Here is a 24235-nt window from a genome sequence, read left to right as displayed (position 1 = left end):
ATGAGAGAGAGAGAGAGAGAGAGAGAGAGAGAGAGAGAGAGAGAGAGAGAGAGAGAGAGAGAGAGAGAGAGAGAGAGAGAGAGAGAGAGAGAGGAGAGAGAGAGAGAGAGAGAGAGAGAGAGCAGAAGGGATGGTGACCTTGTGTCTCTGGAGGAGAGGATGGGCTGAAAGACTTGTCAAAAGAAAGAGAAATAACAAGGCAGTACACAATCAGGTGGTGAGAAACTACACCTTTAATCTGTTTCCATGTGGACAGTTTCATGACTGTATTCTGTCCTCCATAGTTAGTTTACATCACAACCTCCGGTCTCTCTCACACAGGCAGAGAAACAAGCCCAAAACTACTGCATATCTGGATGTGCTGCAGTACAGTGTAACAACTATTGTACTTACTCCATTTTTTACTGTACTTACACTGTATTTAGGGTAAGGGTTAGGGTAGTCTCGCGCAAATCTGGTGTTGTTGACAGAATGTGAGAAGCCTTTGCTTCCGAGGGTTGGGGTGCCCCAGTATCTGTGCGTTAGAGATGTCTCCTCTCTAACACCCAGGGACCTCCGATTCAAACTCCCATTAGACAGCTCTGCAAGATTTACGTTCAAAATATGTTTGTTACTCACCAAATATGGAGTTTCGCTGAGCAATCATCATCACTTACTCCCGTTACGGCCGGTATATACTTCCAAAAAAGGTCTAAATAAAGAAATGTGGCACCTCCAATCACTCATTACTGCCACGCACAGGTTAAGAGTCTACAACAGCTCAATATATTGGAGGCGCCGATGAGGCATTTTTTCAGTTGCTTGTCAATTTTTATTTAGAAATTTTTTGGAAGTACATACCGGTCGTAACTGGAGTAAATGGAGAACTGCCTAATGGGAGTTTGAATTGGAACTTCCTGGGTGTTAGAGAAGAGGCACGTCATACTCATCGTCGACATCTCTAACACACAGATACTGGGGCAGGGTTGGGGATACTGCTGTACGTACATTAACAATGAATCATTTGAACAGTTCATACACTGTAGTTACAATATTAATCAAACAGTAATGAGGACACTAAAGTCCATTGTTACCACCAACTATCAATGTCAGAGGATGCGCGTATAGTACAGATGTGGGACCAGGCTACAAGGTAGCCTGAGTGCCAGTCTGTTTGTGCCACCATGCCAACTCCTTGTCACTCATTGGTTTGACAAGGACAGCGATGGAGTTTGACAAGGACAGCACTGGATATACCAAGGTGCTGTGAATTGCTTGGAGAGTGTGATTGGTTAAAGCAGTAGGTAGATTCTCAGTAACTGTACAGTAACTAGAAACAAAGTCTTTAGAAAAGCAGCAGGTACAGACCGGTAGAGAATGTTACAAATGATGAATGAATCAAAATACAGAAACAAACCAGTCCATGATGCAGTGACAAAGCAAAATACAGCAGAAAACAACATGGTGATACTTCAACAAATTAAAAGTTACAAAACAAACCCCTTCTAGTTATATTATACAGTAGAATAGACTCAGAGGTTGGTAACAGCATCAACGTATAGATAGACAAATTATAATAAGCAGCGCTAGCTAAAACTTTGGAGTAAGGCTAACTAAGTGTGGTGGTACATGGTTTCTTAAAATGGCCCCTCATATCCACCATCCATCACATGGCTTATTCACAGGGGGAGAACGCAGACACCAATATTCTGAATTAGCTCCCTCCCTCGGCTGTCCAGACACGATAATAGATAACAGATCACATGATAATAATAACAGCTACTGTGCTGGAGCTAAGGGTTATTTAAGAGCTTACTTCAGTATCTAATAGAGAGAGCAAGCAACACATCCTCATCATGTTTCACTGCCATTCAGTGTTAATACAAAACCAACGTAGGCTTTGAAATACAGAGCAGACATCCTAAAGACAAATAAAAACATATGTTGAGAATTTAGCGACTGGAAGAGAGACCACATTACCAATGTCCTGTTTGTCTTGTTCCTGGGGTGGAGGAAGGAGGAGTAACAGAAAAGGAAAACAACACTTTAAGGCTGTCCAACAACAAAACAATAATCTAACAGAAATTAGTTGAAGTCCTTTGTGTGAAACACGTCTAGGAGATCACATGACGTCTCTTGTCATGTCTTGCTGATGAAGAGGTTTGAATTAGTCTCCATTCTGACTGTTATGGCTTGTTCATAATATAGACTAGCATTAGTCATATTCTTCATCACAACAGCAACTCGTCCTCGGGTGATTCAACTGCAACTTGGAGAGCTGAGGTACATTCATAATAATGTTTAACATTTTAAACTTAGTAATTATTTAAAGTTTTCAAAAACGACCCAAATCACCTGCTTTTAGTCATCTAATTTTGCTCAATAAACGCACATATTACCCATACATTTTCCATCACATTTCTAATGGTACATTATACTCAGAGTAGAGAAATTAAAATACTGATTGTTCCCAGAACAAGAGCATAGGACATATCCGCCATTTTGTGTCAAAAGTTTCCTTCAGTTGTATTTGAAATGCTATTGAGTGAAACCAGGAAGTGCAGCGCGAGAAAGAGAGAGGCAGTGATGGTCTCAAACAATGAGCAACAAAGAGCCGAATACGCCACAGAAAAAGATTGTCGAGTGAAATTATAGCAGGCGTATATAGAGAAAAACAACAGTATTAGGGTAAAAGTGTTCGGATTAGATTTTGGCTTGCTGGAGATAACATTAAACTAAATTCAATCTCTGTTCTTTCTTTCTGTCCATCCTACAGTAGCGGAACTGAAACCAGTGCTGCTGCTGTTACTAACTACCATTCTCTCACAGCTCGTATGTCAATAAACTCAATGTAAACCAGTGAAGCACTGTTAAAGAAAAAAAAGTATTTCATAAAAATTACAAACTTTTACTGCTCAGATAGAAGGCAGAGGGGAGTGACATTGACTGGCAGTCTGCAGTCTGCAGCAGTAGGGAGGTAAAACTAACAGCCATGGAAGGAGGGACAAACCAACCAACAGACAGTGAAAAGTTTTGCAATTTTTAAAAATTCTAATTCTGTTTAGTTTTTATATTATTTTATTCTTAGCTCCTTCTTTATTTCTGTGAGTCACTTAAGAGAGACAAAAATAAATAAATAGCAAAGGGCTGCCGTGGCTGGCTGGCTGACTGCTGCAATAAGGCCTAGCTAGATGATGATTCCACCTATTCACTGTTCACATTGGGCTCGTCTCCAGTTCGTTCTGCACTCAGGTCCACGTCCACTTCCTGTAAGAGAGAAGCAGTAGCCTTGTCTCCTCAGTTCTCTGTTTGGCCTTCCTGTTCCTGGGTGTTAGCTTGGACAGCAGCATCTGGCGTGGAGGCGTTAGCATCCATACCATCCTCCTCCTGGGCAGGGCTAGCACTTTGGCCTGAGTCCAAGGAGGTTGAGATAACTTCTTTGCTAGCCTCTTGAATCAGGCTAGCATCCACACCAACCTCCAGGACTGGGCTAGCGTCCGTACCATTCCCGTTGACCACCACCTTCCCACCATCCCCATTGACTATGAGGGGGGCTTGTTCCCTGGCTGCGTCCCCCTGTCCCAGCTGCTGTACCTGGGCTAACACCTGCTCCACCGCTGCCTGGTCATCTCCCTCCTCGTCCTCCTCCTGTAGTTTCCTCAGAATGAGGGGCAGCTTGGTGTCGGCGTTCTCCAGAAGGGAGATGTCGCTCTCCTCATAGCGGGGTAGCGGAGCGCCTTCCTCCTGCTGCTGCTGGAAGTGCAGGCGCCTGGCCTTGCCACTGGCCACCACCCTCTCCAGGATCTGCTTCTCGGCCAGGCGCAGCTGGATGGCCACGCGGGAGTGGAAGGAGAGGTCGGGCTTCTCCAACGCACACTGGTCATCCTGGAGGACGGAGGGAGGTGGGGGAGACATTGGGCAGAGAGGAAGGGAGTGAGGTAGAGCAGACAGACAGAAAGTGAAGGAGCAGACACACAGAGAGAGAGAGAGAGAGAGAGAGAGAGAGAGAGAGAGAGAGAGAGAGAGAGAGGCATAAGGGAGAGAGAGCGGGGGGAAGCAGAGAGAGAACGGGATAACATACAGAAGTCAGAGGAAGAGTTTGTTAACTTATCTGGTTGAGAATGGGTCCTGTTGAAATCTTCTAAAGATTACTTTATACAACACTGATACAGAGTTGACACACTGACCCAAAACAACAGTGAGGTGGGTGAAATCTTCTCTGACCTGGGAGCTGGTCTTGTAGGTCTGGAGAAGCAGGGCAGCCCTAGTCTCCAGGAAAGTCCACAGTTTGATCTCATTGTCCCAGCTCACAGGGAACTCAGTGTTACCCAGGGTGAAAATCTTATTGATGGCATGTTCTCCTACCAAGTAGTCCTTCAGCTCCTCTGTGGAGAGAAACGGTTAAAAGGCAGTGAACCAGAATGTCAGGACCAATATGATTACAGAGGGAAAACACAAGTACAGAATTCAGGTCTATTCATCAGAGGGCCAAATCTTTACAGCTATACAGGTACACATATTTTTAAAGATGTCTATTTAGTTTGATGTTCTTTTTAATTAATGTCACCAGACTTAGATTAAGTTAAAGGGCTGTTATTCTACAGGTCAACTGGTAGCTAACTGCTCTCTTCCAGATCTTTCTTTTGATCTGAGCTATTATCTAAGGCTTGATTACGCTGGAGGAAGGGACATGAAAGGAGGGGAGGATGAGTGCCTAATGTGTTCAAAGGCTACACAAACACGCTACTAAACACTCACATCATGCTACACACACACACACTACACACACACACTACACACACAAACACACGCTACTAAACACACACTACACACACACACACACACACACACGCTACACCTATAAAAAAAAGGTTACTACAAGCCCCACTCCGTTGATCTACGTGCGTGCATTTTTGTAGTAGCGGACACCTTTTATCCTCGCAACGATCCCACTCCTATTCATAAGGGGGCGATAGCAAGGTTTTTTTTTTTTTGTCTTTTCATTTTGTGAAAGCAAGGAAGAGTTGCCTTCCCTTGCTAGTAGTGCCACCTAGCTGGCAGCCTGGCTAGCTGGCTTTAGCCTGGCTAAAAACATAGCAAGCTAGCTAGACTTTTTAGCTTCCCACATCTTCATGTGAAATAATCAGATTTACAGTGCCTTCAGAAAGTATTCACACCCCTCGACTTTTTCCACATTTTGTTGTGTTTGCCACCTGAATTTTGATTCAATTGAGATTTTACCCCATAATGTCAAAGTGGAATTATATTTTTATTTTTTGCTTCTCAAATAAATCCAAATGAAAAGCTGAAATGTCTAAGTCAATAAATATTCAACCCCTTTGTTATGGCAAGCCTAAATAAGTTGAGGAGTAAAAATGTGCTTAAACAAGTCACATAATAAGTTGCATGGACTTATTGTGTTTAACATTATTTTTGTTATGACTACCTCATCTCTGTATCCCACACATACATGTATCCCTCAGTCGAGCAGTGAATTTCAAAAACAGATTCAACCACAAAGACCAGGGAGGTTTTCCAATGCCTCGCAAAGAAGGGCACCTATTGGTAGATGGGTAAATATAAAATAAATGAAAATTCTATGGCAAGACTTGAAAATGGCTGTCTAGCAATGATTAACAACCAACTTGACAGAGCTTGAAGAATAAAAAAATTAATGTGAAAATATTGTACAATCCAAGTCTGCAAAAGCTCTTAGAGACTTACCCAGAAAGACTCTGTAATCACTGCCAAAAGGTGATTTTAACATGTATTGACTCAGGGGATTGAATGCTTATCTAATCAAGATAGTGTTGTATTTTTCATAAATGTTTTATAAAATGTTAGAATTTTTCTTCCTCTGACAGAGTATTTTGTGTAGATCATTGACAAAAAAAAAAAAGACATCCATTAGGGCTATCCCTGACAAAAAAAATAAATCTTGGTCGACCAAGAGTCATCTGTTCTTTCGTCCAATCGATTGGTCAACATTTTTAAATGTGTATTTTTCCATATATTGACACATCCTATGTATTTCAATCAAATCAACTATATTCACTGAGATTGTCTGATGCTTTAAGCACACTGTTTGATTAAATAATTAAGACACACAAATAACTAGAGGGAGTCCGACCAGCAATTGATTTGATTGTGCCGGCCCTGGCTTAGACTTGCTGCGCTGTTAAAAAGAAAAGACAGCGAGTGACTGTGTGACTAGCACCTGTTGTCTCTCCTCCCTGCTGCAGTGACCACCACAGAACATCAAAGTGTTTATCGAGCTGTCCGTGTTGCTGAAGCTGCAACATAATTACAGCCATTTCTGACTGAAACGTTCTGTTACCGAAATCCCTCATTTGTTTAGGAAAAACATTCCCTATTCCCTCAACCCTTGCTCTCTTTACGTGACACATGTACAGTTGAAGTCGGAAGTTTACATGCACTTAGGTTGGAGTCATTAAAACTCGTTTTTCAACCACTCTACAAATTTCTTGTTAACAAACTATAGTTTTGGCAAGTCGGTTAGGACAGATTATTTCACTTATAATTCACTGTATCACAATTCCAGTGGGTCAGAAGTTTACATACACTAAGTTGACTGTGCCTTTAAACAGCTTGGAAAATTCCAGAAAATGATGTCATGGCTTTAGAAGCGTCTGATAGGTTAATTGACATCATTTGAGTCAATTGGAGGTGTACCTGTGGATGATTTTCAAGGCCTACCTTCAAACTCAGTGCCTCTTTGCTTGACATCATGGGAAAATCAAAAGAAAATCAGCCAAGACCTCAGAAAAAGAATTGTAGACCTCCACAAGTCTGGTTCATCCTTGGGAGCAATTTCCAAACGCCTGAAGGTACCACGTTCATCTGTACAAACAATAGTACGCAAGTATAAACACCATGGGACCACGCAGCCGTCATACCACTCAGGAAGGAGACGCGTTCTGTCTCCTAGAGATTAACGTACTTTGGTGCGAAAAGTGCAAATCAATCCCACAACAACAGCAAAGGACCTTGTGAAGATACTGGATGAAACAGGTACAAAAGTATCTATATCCACAGTAAAACGAGTCCTATATCGACATAACTTGAAAGGCCGCTCAGCAAGGAAGAAGCCACTGCTCCAAAACCGACATAAAAAAGCCAGACTACAGTTTGCAACTGCACATGGGGACAAATATTGTACTTTTTGGAGAAATGTCCTCTGGTCTGATGAAACAAAAATATAATTGTTTGGCCATAATGACCATCATTATGTTTGGAGGAAAAAGGGGGTAGCTTGCAAGCCGACGAACACCATCCCAACCGTGAAGCACGGGGGTGGCAGCATCATGCTGTGGGGGTGCTTTGCTGCAGGAGGGACTGGTGCACTTCACAGAATAGATGGCATCATGAGAAAGGAAAAGTATGTGGATATATTGAAGCAACATCTCAAGATATCAGTCAGGAAGTTAAAGCTTGGTCGCAAATGGGTCTTCCAAATAGACAATGACCCCAAGCATACTTCCAAAGTTGTGGCAAAATGGCTTAAGGACAACAAAGTCAAGGTATTGGAGTGGCCATCACAAAGCCCTGACCTCAATCATATCAAGCATTTGTGGGCAGAACTGAAAAAGCATGTGCAAGCAAGGAGGCCTACAAACCTGACTCAGTTACACAAGCTCTGTCAGGAGGAATGGGCCAAAATTCACCCAACTTATTGTGGGAAGCTTGTGGAAGGCTACGCGAAACATTTGACCCAAGTTAAACAATTTAAAGGCAATGCTAACAAATACTAATTGAGTGTATGTAAACTTCTGACCCACTGGGAATGTGATGAAAGAAATAAAAGCTGAAATAAATAATTCTCTCTACTATTATTCTGACATTTCACATACTTAAAATAAAGTGGTGATCCTAACTGACCTAAGACAGGGAATTTTTACTGTATGACCTCTTAGTTAAACCTAGACCAGTAGAACCCACAGGACCTTGTAGCCCCAACCCTCCCCGTACGCCTCACTCCGAAGAAGAAGAAAAAACCATCCACAATGAATCCCTGTATGACGTGAACCATCTTAAAACCCTGATCAGTGGCTTGGCAGGTACAGTATGTGTTAATGGTGGCCAGTGGCCCACAGTTAACCCAGGCCCACTCACATTTAGCATCAGCTGACTGATACAAGCTGAGTGGAGGCCGAAATGACCTAAAACAGGGAATCTTTACTAGGATTAAATGTCAGGAATTGTGGAAAAACTGAGTTTAAATGTATTTGGCTAAGGTGTATGTAAACTTCTGACTACAACTGTATGCATCGCATGCACGTGACCAAAAACCTATTCACACGGGCCTAGTATTACTAGAGAAGTTGGTTATGTAATTATTACTCCAGAATATCTGTTATTCCAGAGGACGATTCGGACGGGATTGGTTTTTTCCAAACTGTAATTCTTAATTTCTTTCCAATAAATTGTCAGTTATGACGGAAGCCTGGAGGTTTTTATTCTAAGCGTGAAGATGCAGTATTTCAACATGTCCAGGTGATAGGGTCACACTGATAACTCCAGCTTGGTTCTCAAGATTCTAAACCACACCAAACCATCTTCCCATAATATTTGAATTGAGGAAGAGTGATCATGATCATTAGGATATTATAGCAATCTACAGTATGTCCTAAATGCCCCCCAGCCTTCAGATGTGAGCTAAACAGTGCAATTGCACTTGAGATGCATTTTAAGGCTATGGATGAGAAAGTTAATTTACCATTTCCAAACATTTAGGTCAGTTGTATGCTGCTTTGTGATCTATTAACAGCAAGGGTTGCATTAAATAGACTCAATATTTTTTACTGATGCATTTAGCAATATTCAATTCATACGCACAAAACAAACAAAAGCATTCACTGTGAAAGTTGATAGGCTACATGTAGGCCATTCATATATAGCTTATGCGCAGCACTTAGTTCAATTTATCGAATCAGTTATTGTTTTCGTGCGCAACATGAGCAACACCTGTCAAACTCAGACATTTCTCTCAAAACCCAGGAAACTTGGAGTTAGCCCAAAAACAGTAGGTTATTCTGTCTGGAACTGTTACTCTCCTGCCATGTAAAAATTATTGCCATGGCAGATTCGGACAGAACTAAAATTACAAATGTGGCGTTTTGTGATCGTGCACATATTTACATTACCCAACCTCCCCCAGTAAATCTAATTCCGTCCGAATAGGGCACAATAGGGCTTGACCTATAGCATCATAATCACATCAATAAATTGGTTGTAGCAAACTCAACACTGTAACACGTGACAGCAAATGGATGCAGAGGACATGACAAATAAACTCAAAACGGGGGAATGTTTACTGGTTGCTCAGGAGCTAAAGGGAAAGTCAGATGTGTGGCATAAACGTGACTAGTTGTATTATGTGTATTGTATTATATTATTATGTGTGCCAAACAGGTGCTGTCTAGATTAAAATATAATTTCTCTGACCGTTTGGAACATTGTTAATAACACTAAATAAAGTATAAGCGTACCAGAGAGTCTGTTGTATCATTTTTGTCAAGCCTTTATTACAGAAAAGACTAAAAACAGTCGTATTAATTCGTGAATGCGATTTCCCAAATAGAATGGTTTATTTATTGTTTAAGCTAATTATTCAATTGGAACAGTGTAAACACTAAATAAATTATAAATAATACTGTTCTAACGAGAGAGAAAAAAGTGTAAAGCCATTATTACAGCAAAGCAAAGATTAAAAACAGCCGAATCTGTGAAATTGTTTACATCACATATCGTTGCGTGAGGCTTGGTGCTCACGGGAATCAGTATGTTTTTAAACAAATACTCAAACAGGCAACAGAAGCAGGATCTGTCTTATTTCTGTAGATACATTGATGATTTATAAAGCCAGGCACATTGAACAGTTAGGCTATTGATTATAGACCTAATTAATTTGGGGTTTCCTCTCTCCTCACTTTTCTTAGACAATAAGGCAAGGGCTGTTTTCTCATCTCCTCATTCTGCTGCTGCCTCCGCCACATTGTTCTCAACACCAATATACTGGTTAACTTTGCTATTATGCACATAGCAACATGGTCTAGGAAAAGGCACCAATTCAACAGCGCACTGATGTGTTTCAGAACTGTGGACAGCGACCGCTATCCAACGAGGGAGAAAGTGCATTTGTTATAAAATAATATTATTTTTATTAGTGTTGCACCATTGTTCTTATTTAATATAACCATATAGAATTTCAGTAGCACGTCTTAGAGTGATGGACTGTGCCATCCCCATGGCCTCCACAATGGATCAGTCCACTCAGACAGGCGCGACTCACACAGGTGTCTTGTACACCATGATATTTTTTGCTACTGCTCAACTAAAGAAATCTCGGTCGACCAACAACCTATCGACCAAACAATCGACCAGTCGACAAAATGGGGTCAGCCCTAAAATCCACTTTAATCCCACTTTGTAACACAACAAAATGTGGAAAAAGTCAAGGGGTGTGAATACTTTCTGAAGGCACTGTATAATTAAAAAAAATATGCCCTGTCAAATATTCTTATACTTGCCGGTGTAACCTAAACCATTATCCCTGTTTGATATGTTGCGTGTGTATTCATTCCCATATCTGCTAAAAATAGAACTTCATCATCTTTTGGTCATGGAGAAAAACAGCACATGGCTAGCTAGTTGGCAACAGCAGGCTCAAGCATTTCACAATAGCTTGTAATCACTAGTTATTACTTCTAAACAAAATACCTTTTTGGGTGGATTTTGTTGTTCGGTTTATTGTTTGAACAGTCGCTGAGATTATATTTGGTTATCAATGCAAAATAAGCTACTTTGATGAATAGCCTATACAGTGAGGGAAAAAAGTATTTGATCCCCTGCTGATTTTATACGTTTGCCCACTGACAAAGAAATGATCAGTCTATAATTTTAATGGTAGGTTTATTTGAACAGTGAGAGACAGAATAACAACAAAATAATCCAGAAAAACGCATGTCAAAAATGTTATAAATTGATTTGCATTTTAATGAGGGAAATAAGTATTTGACCCCTCTGCAAAATATGACTTAGTACTTGGTGGCAAAACCCTTGTTGGCAATCACAGAGGTCAGACGTTTCTTGTAGTTGGCCACCAGGTTTGCACACATCTCAGGAGGGATTTTGTCCCACTCCTCTTTGCAGATCTTCTCCAAGTCATTAAGGTTTTGAGGCTGACGTTTGGAAACTCGAACCTTCAGCTCCCTCCACAGATTTTCTATGGGATTAAGGTCTGGAGACTGGCTAGGCCACTCCAGGACCTTAATGTGCTTCTTCTTGAGCCACTCCTTTGTTGCCTTGGCCGTGTGTTTTGGGTCATTGTCATGCTGGAATACTCATCCACGACCCATTTTCAATGCCCTGGCTGAGGGAAGGAGGTTCTCACCCAATATTTGACGGTACATGGCCCTGTCCATCGTCCCTTTGATGCGGGGAAGTTGTCCTGTCCCCTTAGCAGAAAAACACCCCCAAAGCATAATGTTTCCACCTCCATGTTTGACGGTGGGGATGGTGTTCTTGGGGTCATTGGCATCAACTCAACTCAGCCTAAGAGCTCCATTTTGGTCTCATCTGACCACAACACTTTCACCCAGCTCTCCTCTGAATCATTCAGATGTTCATTGGCAAACTTCAGACGGCATGTATATGTGCTTTCTTGAGCAGGGGGACCTTGCGCGCGCTGCAAGATTTCAGTCCTTCACGGCGTAGTGTGTTACCAATTGTTTTCTTGGTGACTATGGTCCCAGCTGCCTTGAGATCATTGACAAGATCCTCCCGTGTAGTTCTGGGCTGATTCCTCACCGTTCTCATGATCATTTGCAACTCCACGAGGTGAGATCTTGCATGGAACCCCAGGCCGAGGGAGATTGACAGTTCTTTTGTGTTTCTTCCATTTGCGAATAATCGCACCAACTGTTGTCACCTTCTCACCAAGCTGCTTGGCGATGGTCTTGTAGCCCATTCCAGCCTTGTGTAGGTCTACAATCTTGTCCCTGACATCCTTAGAGAGCTCTTTGGTCTTGGCCATGGTGGAGAGTTTGGAATCTGATTGATTGATTGCTTCTGTGGACAGGTGTCTTTTATACATGTAACAAGCTGAGATTAGGAGCACTCCCTTTAAGAGTTGTTGTTATTCTGTCTCTCACTGTTCAAATAAACCTACCATTAAAATTATAGACTGATCATTTCTTTGTCAGTGCGCAAACGTACAAAATCAGCAGGGGATCAAATACTTTTTTCCCCTCACTGTAGATCAGATCAAGAAAACATGCGGAATCTTGTCTAAATTTTCAGGTGGTAAAAAGGTATGCCGAATGGAGCCTTTTGTGATGTAAAACGACATTGCAACATTTCGAATATTGCGTCTGCGTAGAGCATTTAGTAAACTTAAACTAGCTGTAGGATGCTAGCCAGATCTGGGTTCAAATACTATTTGAAATCTTTAAAATACTCAGAGTTTGCTTTAGCCTGCCTGGAGTGCCAGGAGGGCGGGGTTGCACTTTTCCCATTAAACAAGTTAGCCGATCAAGTAAAGTATTTGAAATGATTTCAAACTGTATTTGAATCCTGGTTTGCCTAGCTTCTAGTCGGAGGACGCTAGCCTGGCTTTAGCCTGGCACAGTGTGATTTATGACACCAGTCACTAGCGTGTTTCAATAGGTGGATATTTCAGACCATCTGGATAACTCCCAACTCCTCAGTCACATCTGGTGTCCTGCCTTAGTGTGTGTGACCGTGTGGGGATCCATGGGGAAGTTCCCGATGCCAGAATTTACGTGTGCGAGCGAGTGTGTGTCTTACCCTCAGTCATACAGAAGACTCTGAGGAAGGCCAGTAGCTGGGCGGAGATTGGAGGATCGCTGCAGTGCAGGGCAAAGATACTGGACCTGGGGGTGGGGGGTAGAAGAGAGGGCAAGAGAAAGAGTGAAAAAGAAACCTCATAGTACAGGCACAACAACTTCTCCAATTCACATGACCCTTTGCACGCACACATACAGTTGAAGTCGGAAGTTTACATACACTTACGTTGGAGTCATTAAAACTTGTTTTTCAACCACTCCACAAATGTCTTGTTAACAAACTGTAGTTTTGGCAAGTCGGTTAGGACATCTACTTTGTGCATGACACAAGTAATTTTTCCAACAATTGTTTACAGACAGATTATTTCACTTATAATTCACTGTATCACAATTCCAGTGGGTGAGAAGTTTACATACACTAAGTTGACTGTGCCTTTAAACAGCTTGGAAAAGTCCAGAAAATTATGTCATGGCTTTAGAAGCCTCTGATAGGCTAATTGACATAATTTGAGTCAATTGGAGGCGTACCTGTGGATGTATTTCAAGGCCTACCTTCAAACTCAGTGCCTCTTTAATTGACATCATGGGAAAATGAAAAGAAATCAGCCAAGACCTCAGAAAAGAAAATGTAGACATCCACAAGTCTGGTTCATCCTTGGGAGCAATTTCCAAACGCCTGAAGGTACCACCTTCATCTGTATAAACAATAGTACGCAAGTATAAACACCATGGGACCACGCAGCCGTCATACCGCTCAGGAAGGAGACGTGTTCTGTCTCCTAGAGATGAACGTACTTTGGTGCGAAAAGTGCAAATCAATCCCAGAACAACAGCAAAGGACCTTGTGAAGATGCTGGAGGAAACAGGTACAAAAGTATCTGTATCCACAGTAAAACGAGTCCTATATCGACATAACCTGAAAGGCCGCTCAGCAAGGAAGAAGCCACTGCTCCAAAACCGACATAAAAAAGCCAGACTACGGTTTGCAACTGCACATGGGGACAAAGATCAGACTTTTTAGAGAAATGTCCTCTGGTCTGATGAAACAAACATTGAATTGTTTGGCCATAATGACCATAGTTATGTTTGGAGGAAAAAGGGGGAGAGCTTGCAAGCCGAAGAGCACCATCCCAACCGTGAAGCACGGGGGTGGCAGCATCATGCTGTGGGGATGCTTTGCTGCAGGAGGGACTAGTGCACCTCACAAAATAGATGGCATCATGAGGAAGGAAAGTTATGTGGATATATTGAAGCAACATCAAGACATCAGTCAGGAAGTTACATCTTGGTCGCAAATGGGTCTTCCAAATGGACAATGACCCCAAGCATACTTCCAAAGTTGTGGCAAAATGGCTTAAGGACAACAAAGTCAAGGTATTGGAGTGGCCATCAATAAGCCCTGACCTCAATCCTATAGAACATTTGTGGGCAGAACTGAAAAAGAGTGTGCGAGCAAGGAGGCCTACAAACCTGACTCAGTTATACCAGCTCTGTCAGGAGGACTGGGCTAAAATTCACCCAACTTATTGTGGGAAGCTTGTGGAAGGCTACCCGAAACGTTTGACCCAAGACAAACAATTCAAAGGCAATGCTACCAAATACTAATTGAGTGTATGTAAACTTCTGACCCACTGGGAATGTGACCAAAGAAATAAAAGCTGAAATAAATCATTCTCTCTACTATTATTCTGTAATTTCACATACTTAAAATAAAGTGGTGATCCTAACTGACCTAAGACAGGGATTTTTTACTGTATGACCTCTTAGTTAAACCTAGACCAGTAGAACCCACAGGACCTTGTAGCCCCAACCCTCCCCGTACGCCTCACTCCAAAGAAGAAGAAAAAACCTTCCACAATGAATCCCTGTATGACGTGAACCATCTTAAAACCCTGATCAGTGGCTTGGCAGGTACAGTATGTGTTAATGGTGGCCAGTGGCCCACAGTTAACCCAGGCCCACTCACGTTTAGCATCAGCTGACTGATACAAGCTGAGTGGAGGCCGAACCATGATCCCCCTGATGCATTTTTAATATACACTCAATCAATTACAAGCAAGAGAGAGAGCGAATGGGCAAGAGACAGAGAGACCACTACACCAGGGGTGGCCAGGCTGGTGGGCTGGTGTGGGCGCTGGCTTTTGTTCCAGCAAAGCAGAATTTTGGGGGGCTTTGGTCATTTGAAATCTATCCAGGATAAACATTGCATAATTGTCTCAGAATAGGTCTCTATAGCATGAGGGATGCTTTCTATCCCCCGCCCTGACATTTTCATCAATAGGAAGCTTAATCATTTTATCATTACCCTAATATTATGCAGCCCTCCCTCTCTTTCATTTTAAGAGCTTTTTAAATCTCCTATTGATGGGGCATTCTGGATCTCACAGTGGAAATTAGATTAAAGATAGCCTGTTTTGTTGTTGCTGTTTGGGGCTCTGTTGTTAAACTGACAGATACAGTGAGGGAAAAAAGTATTTGATCCCCTGCTGATTTTGTACGTTTGCCCACTGACAAAGATATAATCAGTCTATAATTTTAATGGTAGGTTTATTTGAACAGTGAGAGACAGAATAACAACAAAAAAATCCTGAAAAAAAACGCATGTCAAAAATGTTATAAATTGATTTGCATTTTAATAAGGGAAATAAGTATTTGACCCCTCTGCAAAACATGACTTAGTACTTGGTGGCAAAACCCTTGATGGCAATCACAGAGGCCAAACGTTTCTTGTTGTTGGCCACCAGGTTTGCACACATCTCAGGAGGGATTTTGTCCCACTCCTCTTTGCAGATCTTCTCCAAGTCATTAAGGTTTCGAGCCTGACGTTGGGCAACTCGAACCTTCAGCTCCCTCTACAGATTTTCTATGGGATTAAGGTCTGGAGACTGGCTAGGACCTTAATGTGCTTCTTCTTGAGCCACTCCTTTGTTGCCTTGACCGTGTGTTTTGGGTCATTGTCATGCTGGAATACCCATCCACAATCCATTTTCAATGCCCTGGCTGAGGGAAGGAGGTTCTCACCCAAGATTTGATGGTACATGGCCCGTCCATCGTCCCTTTGATGCGATGAAGTTGTCCTGTCCCCTTAGCAGAAAAACACCCCCAAAGCATAATGTTTCCACCTCCATGTTTGACGGTGGGGATGGTGTTCTTGGGGTCATAGGCAGAATTCCTCCTCCTCCAAACACAGCAAGTTGAGTTGATGCCAAAGAGCTCCATTTTGGTCTCATCTGACCACAACATTTTCACCCAGTTCTCCTCTGAATCATTCAGATGTTCATTGGCAAACTTCAGACGGGCCTGTATATGTGCTTTCTTGAGCAGGGGGACCTTGCGCGCGCTGCAGGATTTCAGTCATTCACGGCGTAGTGTGTTACCAATTGTTTTCTTGGTGACTATGGTCCCAGCTGCCTTGAGATCATTGACAAGATCCTCCCGTGTAGTTCTGGGCTGATTCCTCACCGTTCTCATGATCATTGCAACTCAACGAGGTGAGATCTTGGATGGAGCCCCAGACCGAGGGAGATTGACAGTTATTTTGTGTTTCTTCCATTTACGAATAATCGCACCAACTGTTGTCACCTTCTCACCAAGCTGCTTGGCGATGGTCTTGTAGCCCATTCCAGCCTTTTGTAGGTCTACAATCTTGTCCCTGACATCCTTGGAGAGCTCTTTGGTCTTGGCCATGGTGGAGAGTTTGGAATCTGATTGATTGATTGCTTCTGTGGACAGGTGTCTTTTATACAGGTAACAAGCTGAGATTAGGAGCACTCCCTTTAAGAGTCTGATTGAGAGGGGGTCAAATACTTATTTCCCTCATTAAAATGCAAAATCAATTTATAACATTTTTGACATGCGTTTTTCTGGATTTTTTTGTTGTTATTCTGTCTCTCACTGTTCAAATAAACCTACCATTAAAATTATAGACTGATCATTTCTTTGTCAGTGGGCAAACGTACAAAAATCAGCAGGGGATCAAATACTTTTTTCCCTCACTGTACATAGTGATATATGGTGTTCAAAGGCACAGAGGCAATAGCACACGATGTCTATCTGGGATCAATTCTTGGTCCGGTTCTTTTCACTATTTACATGAACAATATTGGTTTATCTGTAAATAATAATAAACTTCCACCTGTATCCTGATGACATTGTGGTGTATGCCATTGCCTGTTGTGTTGTAGCTGTTTGGGGCTCTGTTAAACTCAGATAGTGATATATGGTGTTTAAAAAGGCACACAGAGGCAACGGCTGTCTTTCTGTCGCCTATACATCGAATGGTCCGGTTCTTTTCACTATTTATATTAATATTGATTTATCTATATAAAAAAACACTGTGGTGTATGCTATTGCTGACTACAACTGACTAGGCTCTGTCAGAGCTTCAATCTGCCTGTATTGCCCTGCAGAAAGCCTTTGTTGAACTGAAATTGGTACTTAATGCAGGTAAAACCAAGTATATGTTATTTTCCAAATCACGTAAAATGTGTCTGATTTATGCATACGTACTTTGGATGGTGCCCTCATTGATCGTGTACCCGCTTATAAATATCTGGGCATCGGAATTGACAAAAAGCTATCTTTTAAAAAGCATGTTGAGGAGTTAAGAAATTAAGAATTAAAATAGGCTTCTTCTATAGGAACAGGTCCTGTTTTTTGTTAAATAGCAGAAAACTAATAATTTGGTCAACATTCATGCTGGTTATTGACTATGGCGATGTCGTCTATATGAATGCAGCTGCCACTGTATTGAAGCCATTGGACGAAATGCATCATAGTGCATTGCGCTTTATTACGGGCGATTGTTTCATTAGACATCATTGCATTTTGTATCAGAAAGTAGGCTGGCCCTCTTTGAAGTCTCATAGATCAATGCATTATGCTCTTTTTGTCTAGAAAGCCCTCTTGCATAAACTTCCGCCATACCTAACCTCATTACTAACCTTCAGACGTATAACCAGACCCGGACTCAGGGATGGCTAACTCTGGAGATCCCTTAAATCTCCACCCAGTTAGGTAAATATGCTTTTCATTTGTTTGCACCTCTCATGTGGAATGATCTCCAAAAGTCCTTAAGAGTTGGTACCTCTAGCCCAATTCAGGCAGATGTTAGAGGGCCTTTTAACTGAAGAATGTGTTTGTTCCATATGATTGCGTTTTGCTTTTTGTGTTTTGTGTGTGCGTTTCATGTATTGTATAATTGATGTGTATATACTATAGATATGTATAATGTAATTGTTTTTTTATTGGTGTGTTCATGCAGGTGGTCTCAGCATGACTCCCTGCTTAAATAAAAGGTTAAATAAAAATACAATATATGAAGGGAAGACGGATGAAAGGAGTTGTGAGCCACATGGGGCTCTGGTCAAATGTAGTGCACTATAAAGGAATAGGGTGTCGTTTGAGACATAGCCTTAGTCTCCCAGTGTAGCCTTTGTTTTAAGAGTAAACTCCCCTCTCCTGGATTCACTAGTGCTGGGCAAAGAGGGGTAATTGAATAGTATTGCTGCCAGACTAGAGCAGGCCTCAGTAATGTGTTTGCAGTGTAATAATATCAGCCATGTCCTGACAATTGTCACATTGATCAATTCACTGAAATGCAGGAAAATATTGCCTTCCTGAAATTACCTCAGTCTCTGCCATAATTGAGAGATACCATCTATTTCTTTCTCTCACTCTACCCCTCTTCTCTCTCCCTTCCAGTTTCCCTCCCTACCACTGTCCCTCCCTCCCTACTTATGAGGGGATTCCTGTGTGTATGTGTGCATCTCTGTACTTACGAGGGGATGCCAGCGCGGGCCAGCACCTCTGCCTTCATGGCGTACAGACGTTCACTCTTGGACACACCCAGTTTGATCTTGACTCTGTCATGGGCATTCTCCTGGAAGAAGAAGCCGTTGTGGATCACAAACTCAGCGTTGGATCGCGTCCCGTAGAAGATGTAGATCTGAGGACAGACAAGAGAGAAGAACAGCCACTCAACATTAAAGGGGTAGTTCAGTATTTTAAAACTTAAATCTTAGATGGTTCCTCACACTGAAAAAAGAATATGGGCCAGGAGTAACTGTAATGCACGGTTTGGTTTTCTTTAAACAGACACAAAAAACTTCAGTACTTTACTAGATGGTTGCTAAAGTTAGCTGAACTTCCCCTTTATCGTCTGATTCCAACTCAACCGCTAAAAGGTTCCTGCAGATCGGTAACGGTTGGATCATTTGGATGTAAGCAATGTGGTGAACATTCCACCCCCTATTCCCGATATACCATTTTCCCTCATAAACATGATATCATGTCTGATCTAGTGGAAGCTTCACAGGAGCACAGAGAATCCCCACACGTATGGCTCCACCATATTACATCCACATTTACAGATAGCAGAACGGAACAAGTGTGAGAGAGAAAGAAGGAGAGTGAGGTAGGAGCAGGGGATAGATAGGGGGCGGCGTGATAAAGCTTAGTAGATAAATGTAGCTTAGTGGTTTGTGTCTCTGTGAGCTCAGGCCGAGTCTGCATCCCAAATGCCTTTTCCCTATGTAGTGCACTACTTTTGACCAGGGCCCATAGGCCTGTAGTGTACTATATACGGAATAGGGTGCTATTTGGGACACATCCTCTGAGAGCTCAGTGCACTTTTGCCGGATGGTGATATCTGCCAGAGGAATCATGGGATCAAGCGCTCCACTCCCCATCACCACCCCTCCCACACCCCTCACTGTCTCTCTGAATCTTATCAAATAATTCCCATTCTGAACAGAAAGAGGTGGACTTCCATACTGTAGGGAGGGGGAGCAGAGAGGGGAGGGGGAGGAAGGAGAGGGAGCAATAGAGGTTGGTTGCGTCCCGATTCTCCAGCCTTCTCCCAAAGCATGGATTTAACAACTGTGGAAACTCCCTCCAGCCAATGCTTACACCAATCCTATGAAACTCCCTCCAGCCAATGCTTACACCAATCCTATGAAACTCCCTCCAGCCAATGCTTACACCAATCCTATGAAACTCCCTCCAGCCAATGCTTACACCAATCCTATGAAACTCCCTCCAGCCAATGCTTACACCAATCCTATGAAACTCCCTCCAGCCAATGCTTACACCAATCCTATGAAACTCCCTCCAGCCAATGCTTACACCAATCCTATGAAACTCCCTCCAGCCAATGCTTACACCAATCCTATGAAACTCCCTCCAGTCAATGCTTACACCAATCCTATGAAACTCCCTCCAGCCAGTGAGTGAGTGACAGTGAGGGAGGGAGTGAAACTATAAGACACTGCTTTAGACCAGAGGGTTGGACAGTGAGTGACAGGGAGGGAGGGAGTGAAACTATAAGACGCTGCTTTAGACCAGAGGGTTGGACAGTGAGTGACAGGGAGGGAGGGACTGAAACTATAAGACACTGCTTTAGAGCAGAGGGTTGGACAGTGAGTGACAGGGAGGGAGGGAGTGAAACTATAAGACGCTGCTTTAGACCAGAGGGTTGGACAGTGAGTGACAGGGAGGGAGGGACTGAAACTATAAGACACTGCTTTAGAGCAGAGGGTTGGACAGTGAGTGACAGGGAGGGAGGGAGTGAAACTATAAGACGCTGCTTTAGAGCAGAGGGTTGGACAGTGAGTGACAGGGAGGGAGGGACTGAAACTATAAGACGCTGCTTTAGAGCAGAGGGTTGGACAGTGAGTGACAGTGAGGGAGGGAGTGAAACTATAAGACGCTGCTTTAGAGCAGAGGGTTGGACAGTGAGTGACAGACAGGGAGGGAGTGAAACGATAAGACACTGCTTTAGAGCAGAGGGTTGGACAGTTAAGCCTGGCTTGGTCCAGCTGACTGGCACCCAGCTCTGGCATGGCCCTCTCCCTCTCCCTCTCCCCGACATAACATCAACACCAGTCAACCAGTCTGTCAAGGCCTCTCAGTTAGAAGTGAGCATGACGGCACCCCTACAACACCGCTAGTGATACTCAGGCCCGAGACTCAATCAATTACAGAGTACGGCTTTACAGACAGCTTTCAGAAGTGTGTTTAAATTTGTACAGCAGCCTATCAAGCTCAAGTTCATTTAATTCATTCATATGGCAGAATACAGTTGAACTCTGAACTGTGTGATGAACTAAAAATAATACATAGAAAACAAACAAAAAAAGATACATGCAACATCCATTTAGGGAACTGTTGTTGTGGCTGTTGTTAAAAGTAACCTAGATGGAGGGAGTTGACACTTGATTTAGAACAAATTGCCTTTTAATTGACATGTACACCCCCTGGACAATTATTTGTATAGTAGCTAAAAGTACAAGGTGCAGTAGTTCCATGCTGCCCTGACCCGACTCACCTGTTCATTCTCTTTGTAGTCCTGCAGAGCCACACACTCACACCTGTCATCCTCTAGGTTGTAACCAGTGGTGATCTGAACAACACACAACAGGCAAACAGTAATTCATCCATTCACTGATTGATTTGAACCAGTCCTTGATTCAACTCAATGAGCTTTTCCAACTGTCACTAATCAAACTTGTTTAAAAAAAAATCGCATCACACTTTACAGTAAAATAAATAGAGTTGTTATATTTCAGAGCTGCGGTGAATTATCAGAGCTTCTTCACTGACTGACTGACCATACAATTTGCAGCACATTTATTTTATATACATGACCAGCTCATTTAACAATGTACAATCATTTTCTCTCCTAGTATTAAAGAGCTGTATATCCGTCATACATTCCTTTACTAACAATCTCAAGAGACTAACGAACAAAATCAGAAAGCAAATGTATTTCAAAACATGAATGTATTAGTTTCGCATATATAATCAAGGACCGTATCAATCCATATAATTCCCAGATTCTGAGTTAGTGAGAGCTTTACACAAATGGGCAGAAATGAAGGACATTGAATGAACCCATACAATCATCACCAGTGAGAATAAAAACATACTGAAGGAACTGGAGCTAAAGAAGACCAATAAAATGTGGAAATATATCAGAGGAAGTTGTAACCCATTTTTATTAAACTAACACAAAGGGAGTACACAGGAAGACATTTTAGTCTTTAAATGACTTGTTTCAGCTACGTATCAGGTCTTTACAACAACAACAAAAAAGGGGAGAGTAAATGCAGTTAACATGCATACTAAAGGAGGGGATATTAATGCTCTGTTACAAATCAGTCACTAAACACAATCAAAGAAAAATTATTCAAATAAATAACATTTGCCCATGAGATAAGCGTAATCAACTGAGGAAAACACAGACTGTGTGGTTTCTCTCAAATCTAGCATTCTCCACAGCGGAGTTCTTGACCATGTGTGGGTTGATTGTTTTAAAGAAAAAACTGTGATTGGAAGATTCCTAACATAATTTTTTTCAGAATAATTTAAAACCTCTCAAATAGTGGGATGAGGGTGGTAGTGTGCAGTAGTGTTATAGGCATGCTTCAGTCATGCAATAGGCATGCTTCAGCCATGTTTTAGCCATGCAATAGGCATGTTTTAGCCATGCAAAGGCATGTTTTAGACATGTAATAGTGATGTAATAAGCATGTAGTAGCGTGTTTGTAGTACTCACCAGGCCGTTGGTATGGTTACACATGTCCCAGAGAGGGATGAGGGCGAGGGTGACACGGCTACCGTCTTCCGTAGGGATTTGGTTCTGACGGGTCATCACTGAGGAAACCGCCCATCTATAGGGATCAAAGGTCACGGTAAACCAATCATCAATCAGCAACAAGATTCACTTTTCATGGACTAGCCAATGATAACAAGGGCCGTGTGTTTTTCCAGACCACGTGACCTGAGCAGGGAAAACTGAGGACCCCAGTTATAGCCTCATGTTTTGGGGAAATACTACTGGTCCCCAAGACAAGTGGCTTCACCCACATCAGATAGCAAACCTTGTTTCTAACCGCGTTTCCATCCAAACATTTCGTGCGGATGAATTACCTGACGCATGAAAAAAATCACGACCGGGCTGATGAAAACATGAAACGCCGGTCACAATTTGATAAATGCCGACAGACAATTTGTTCGTTCGACATGGTGGGATCTTTTGTGTCGGTAAAATCAATAATGCGAGAAATGGCGGTAATATACAGTGGGGAAAAAAAGTATTTAGTCAGCCACCAATTGTGCAAGTTCTCCCACTTAAAAAGATGAGAGAGGCCTGTAATTTTCATCATAGGTACACGTCAACTATGACAGACAAAATGAGAAAAAAAAATCCAGAAAATCACATTGTAGGATTTTTAATGAATTTATTTGCAAATTATGGTGGAAAATAAGTATTTGGTCAATAACAAAAGTTTCTCAATACTTTGTTATATACCCTTTGATGGCAATGACACAGGTCAAACGTTTTCTGTAAGTCTTCACAAGGTTTTCACACACTGTTGCTGGTATTTTGGCCCATTCCTCCATGCAGATCTCCTCTAGAGCAGTGATGTTTTGGGGCTGTCGCTGGGCAACACAGACTTTCAACTCCCTCCAAAGATTTTCTATGGGGTTGAGATCTGGAGACTGGCTAGGCCACTCCAGGACCTTGAAATGCTTCTTATGAAGCCACTCCTTCGTTGCCCGGGCGGTGTGTTTGGGATCATTGTCATGCTGAAAGACCCAGCCACGTTCAATCTTCAATGCACTTGCTGATGGAAGGAGGTTTTCACTCAAAATCTAAAGATACATGGCCCCATTCATTCTTTCCTTTACACGGATCAGTCGTCCTGGTCCCTTTGCAGAAAAACAGCCCCAAAGCATGATGTTTCCACCCCCATGCTTCACAGTAGGTATGGTGTTCTTTGGATGCAACTCAGCATTCTTTGTCCTCCAAACACGACGAGTTGAGTTTTTACCAAAAAGTTCTATTTTGGTTTCATCTGACCATATGACATTCTCCCAATCCTCTTCTGGATCATCCAAATGCACTCTAGCAAACTTCAGACAGGCCTGGACATGTACTGGCTTAAGCAGGGGGACACGTCTGGCACTGCAGGATTTGAGTCCCTGGCGGCGTAGTGTGTTACTGATGGTAGGCTTTGTTACTTTGGTCCCAGCTCTCTGCAGGTCATTCACTAGGTCCCCCCGTGTGGTTCTGGGATTTTTGCTCACCGTTCTTGTGATCATTTTGACCCCACGGGGTGAGATCTTGCGTGGAGCCCCAGATCGAGGGAGATTATCAGTGGTCTTGTATGTCTTCCATTTCCTAATAATTGCTCCCACAGTTGATTTCTTCAAACCAAGCTGCTTACCTATTGCAGATTCAGTCTTCCCAGCCTGGTGCAGGTCTACAATTTTGTTTCTGGTGTCCTTTGACAGCTCTTTGGTCTTGGCCATAGTGGAGTTTGGAGTGTGACTGTTTGAGGTTGTGGACAGGTGTCTTTTATACTGATAACAAGTTCAAACAGGTGCCATTAATACAGGTAACGAGTGGAGGACAGAGCAGCCTC

General features: G+C 42.4%; 1 protein-coding gene across 1 annotated transcript in view; it reads right to left on the bottom strand.

Moving 5' to 3' along the window:
* Nucleotides 1-222: 222 nt before the first annotated feature.
* Nucleotides 223-24235, bottom strand: part of LOC311103074 (actin-histidine N-methyltransferase-like) — a 63153-nt gene continuing 39140 nt past the window's right edge. The window contains exons 8-13 of the mRNA XM_084144601.1: nt 22363-22477; nt 21133-21207; nt 18587-18753; nt 12808-12893; nt 4204-4364; nt 223-3864 (exon numbers count right to left, since the gene is read on the bottom strand). Coding sequence (XP_084000727.1) covers nt 3277-3864; nt 4204-4364; nt 12808-12893; nt 18587-18753; nt 21133-21207; nt 22363-22477 — 1192 coding nt within the window. The 3' untranslated portion in view covers nt 223-3276. The remainder of the gene's footprint in view (nt 3865-4203; nt 4365-12807; nt 12894-18586; nt 18754-21132; nt 21208-22362; nt 22478-24235) is intronic.

Source organism: Coregonus lavaretus, assembly GCF_964263955.1.
Source record: "Coregonus lavaretus genome assembly, chromosome: 27".
Taxonomy (NCBI): domain Eukaryota; kingdom Metazoa; phylum Chordata; class Actinopteri; order Salmoniformes; family Salmonidae; genus Coregonus; species Coregonus lavaretus.
The sequence above is the reverse complement of the archived record's forward strand: the minus strand, read 5'-3'. Positions and strand labels throughout refer to the sequence as shown.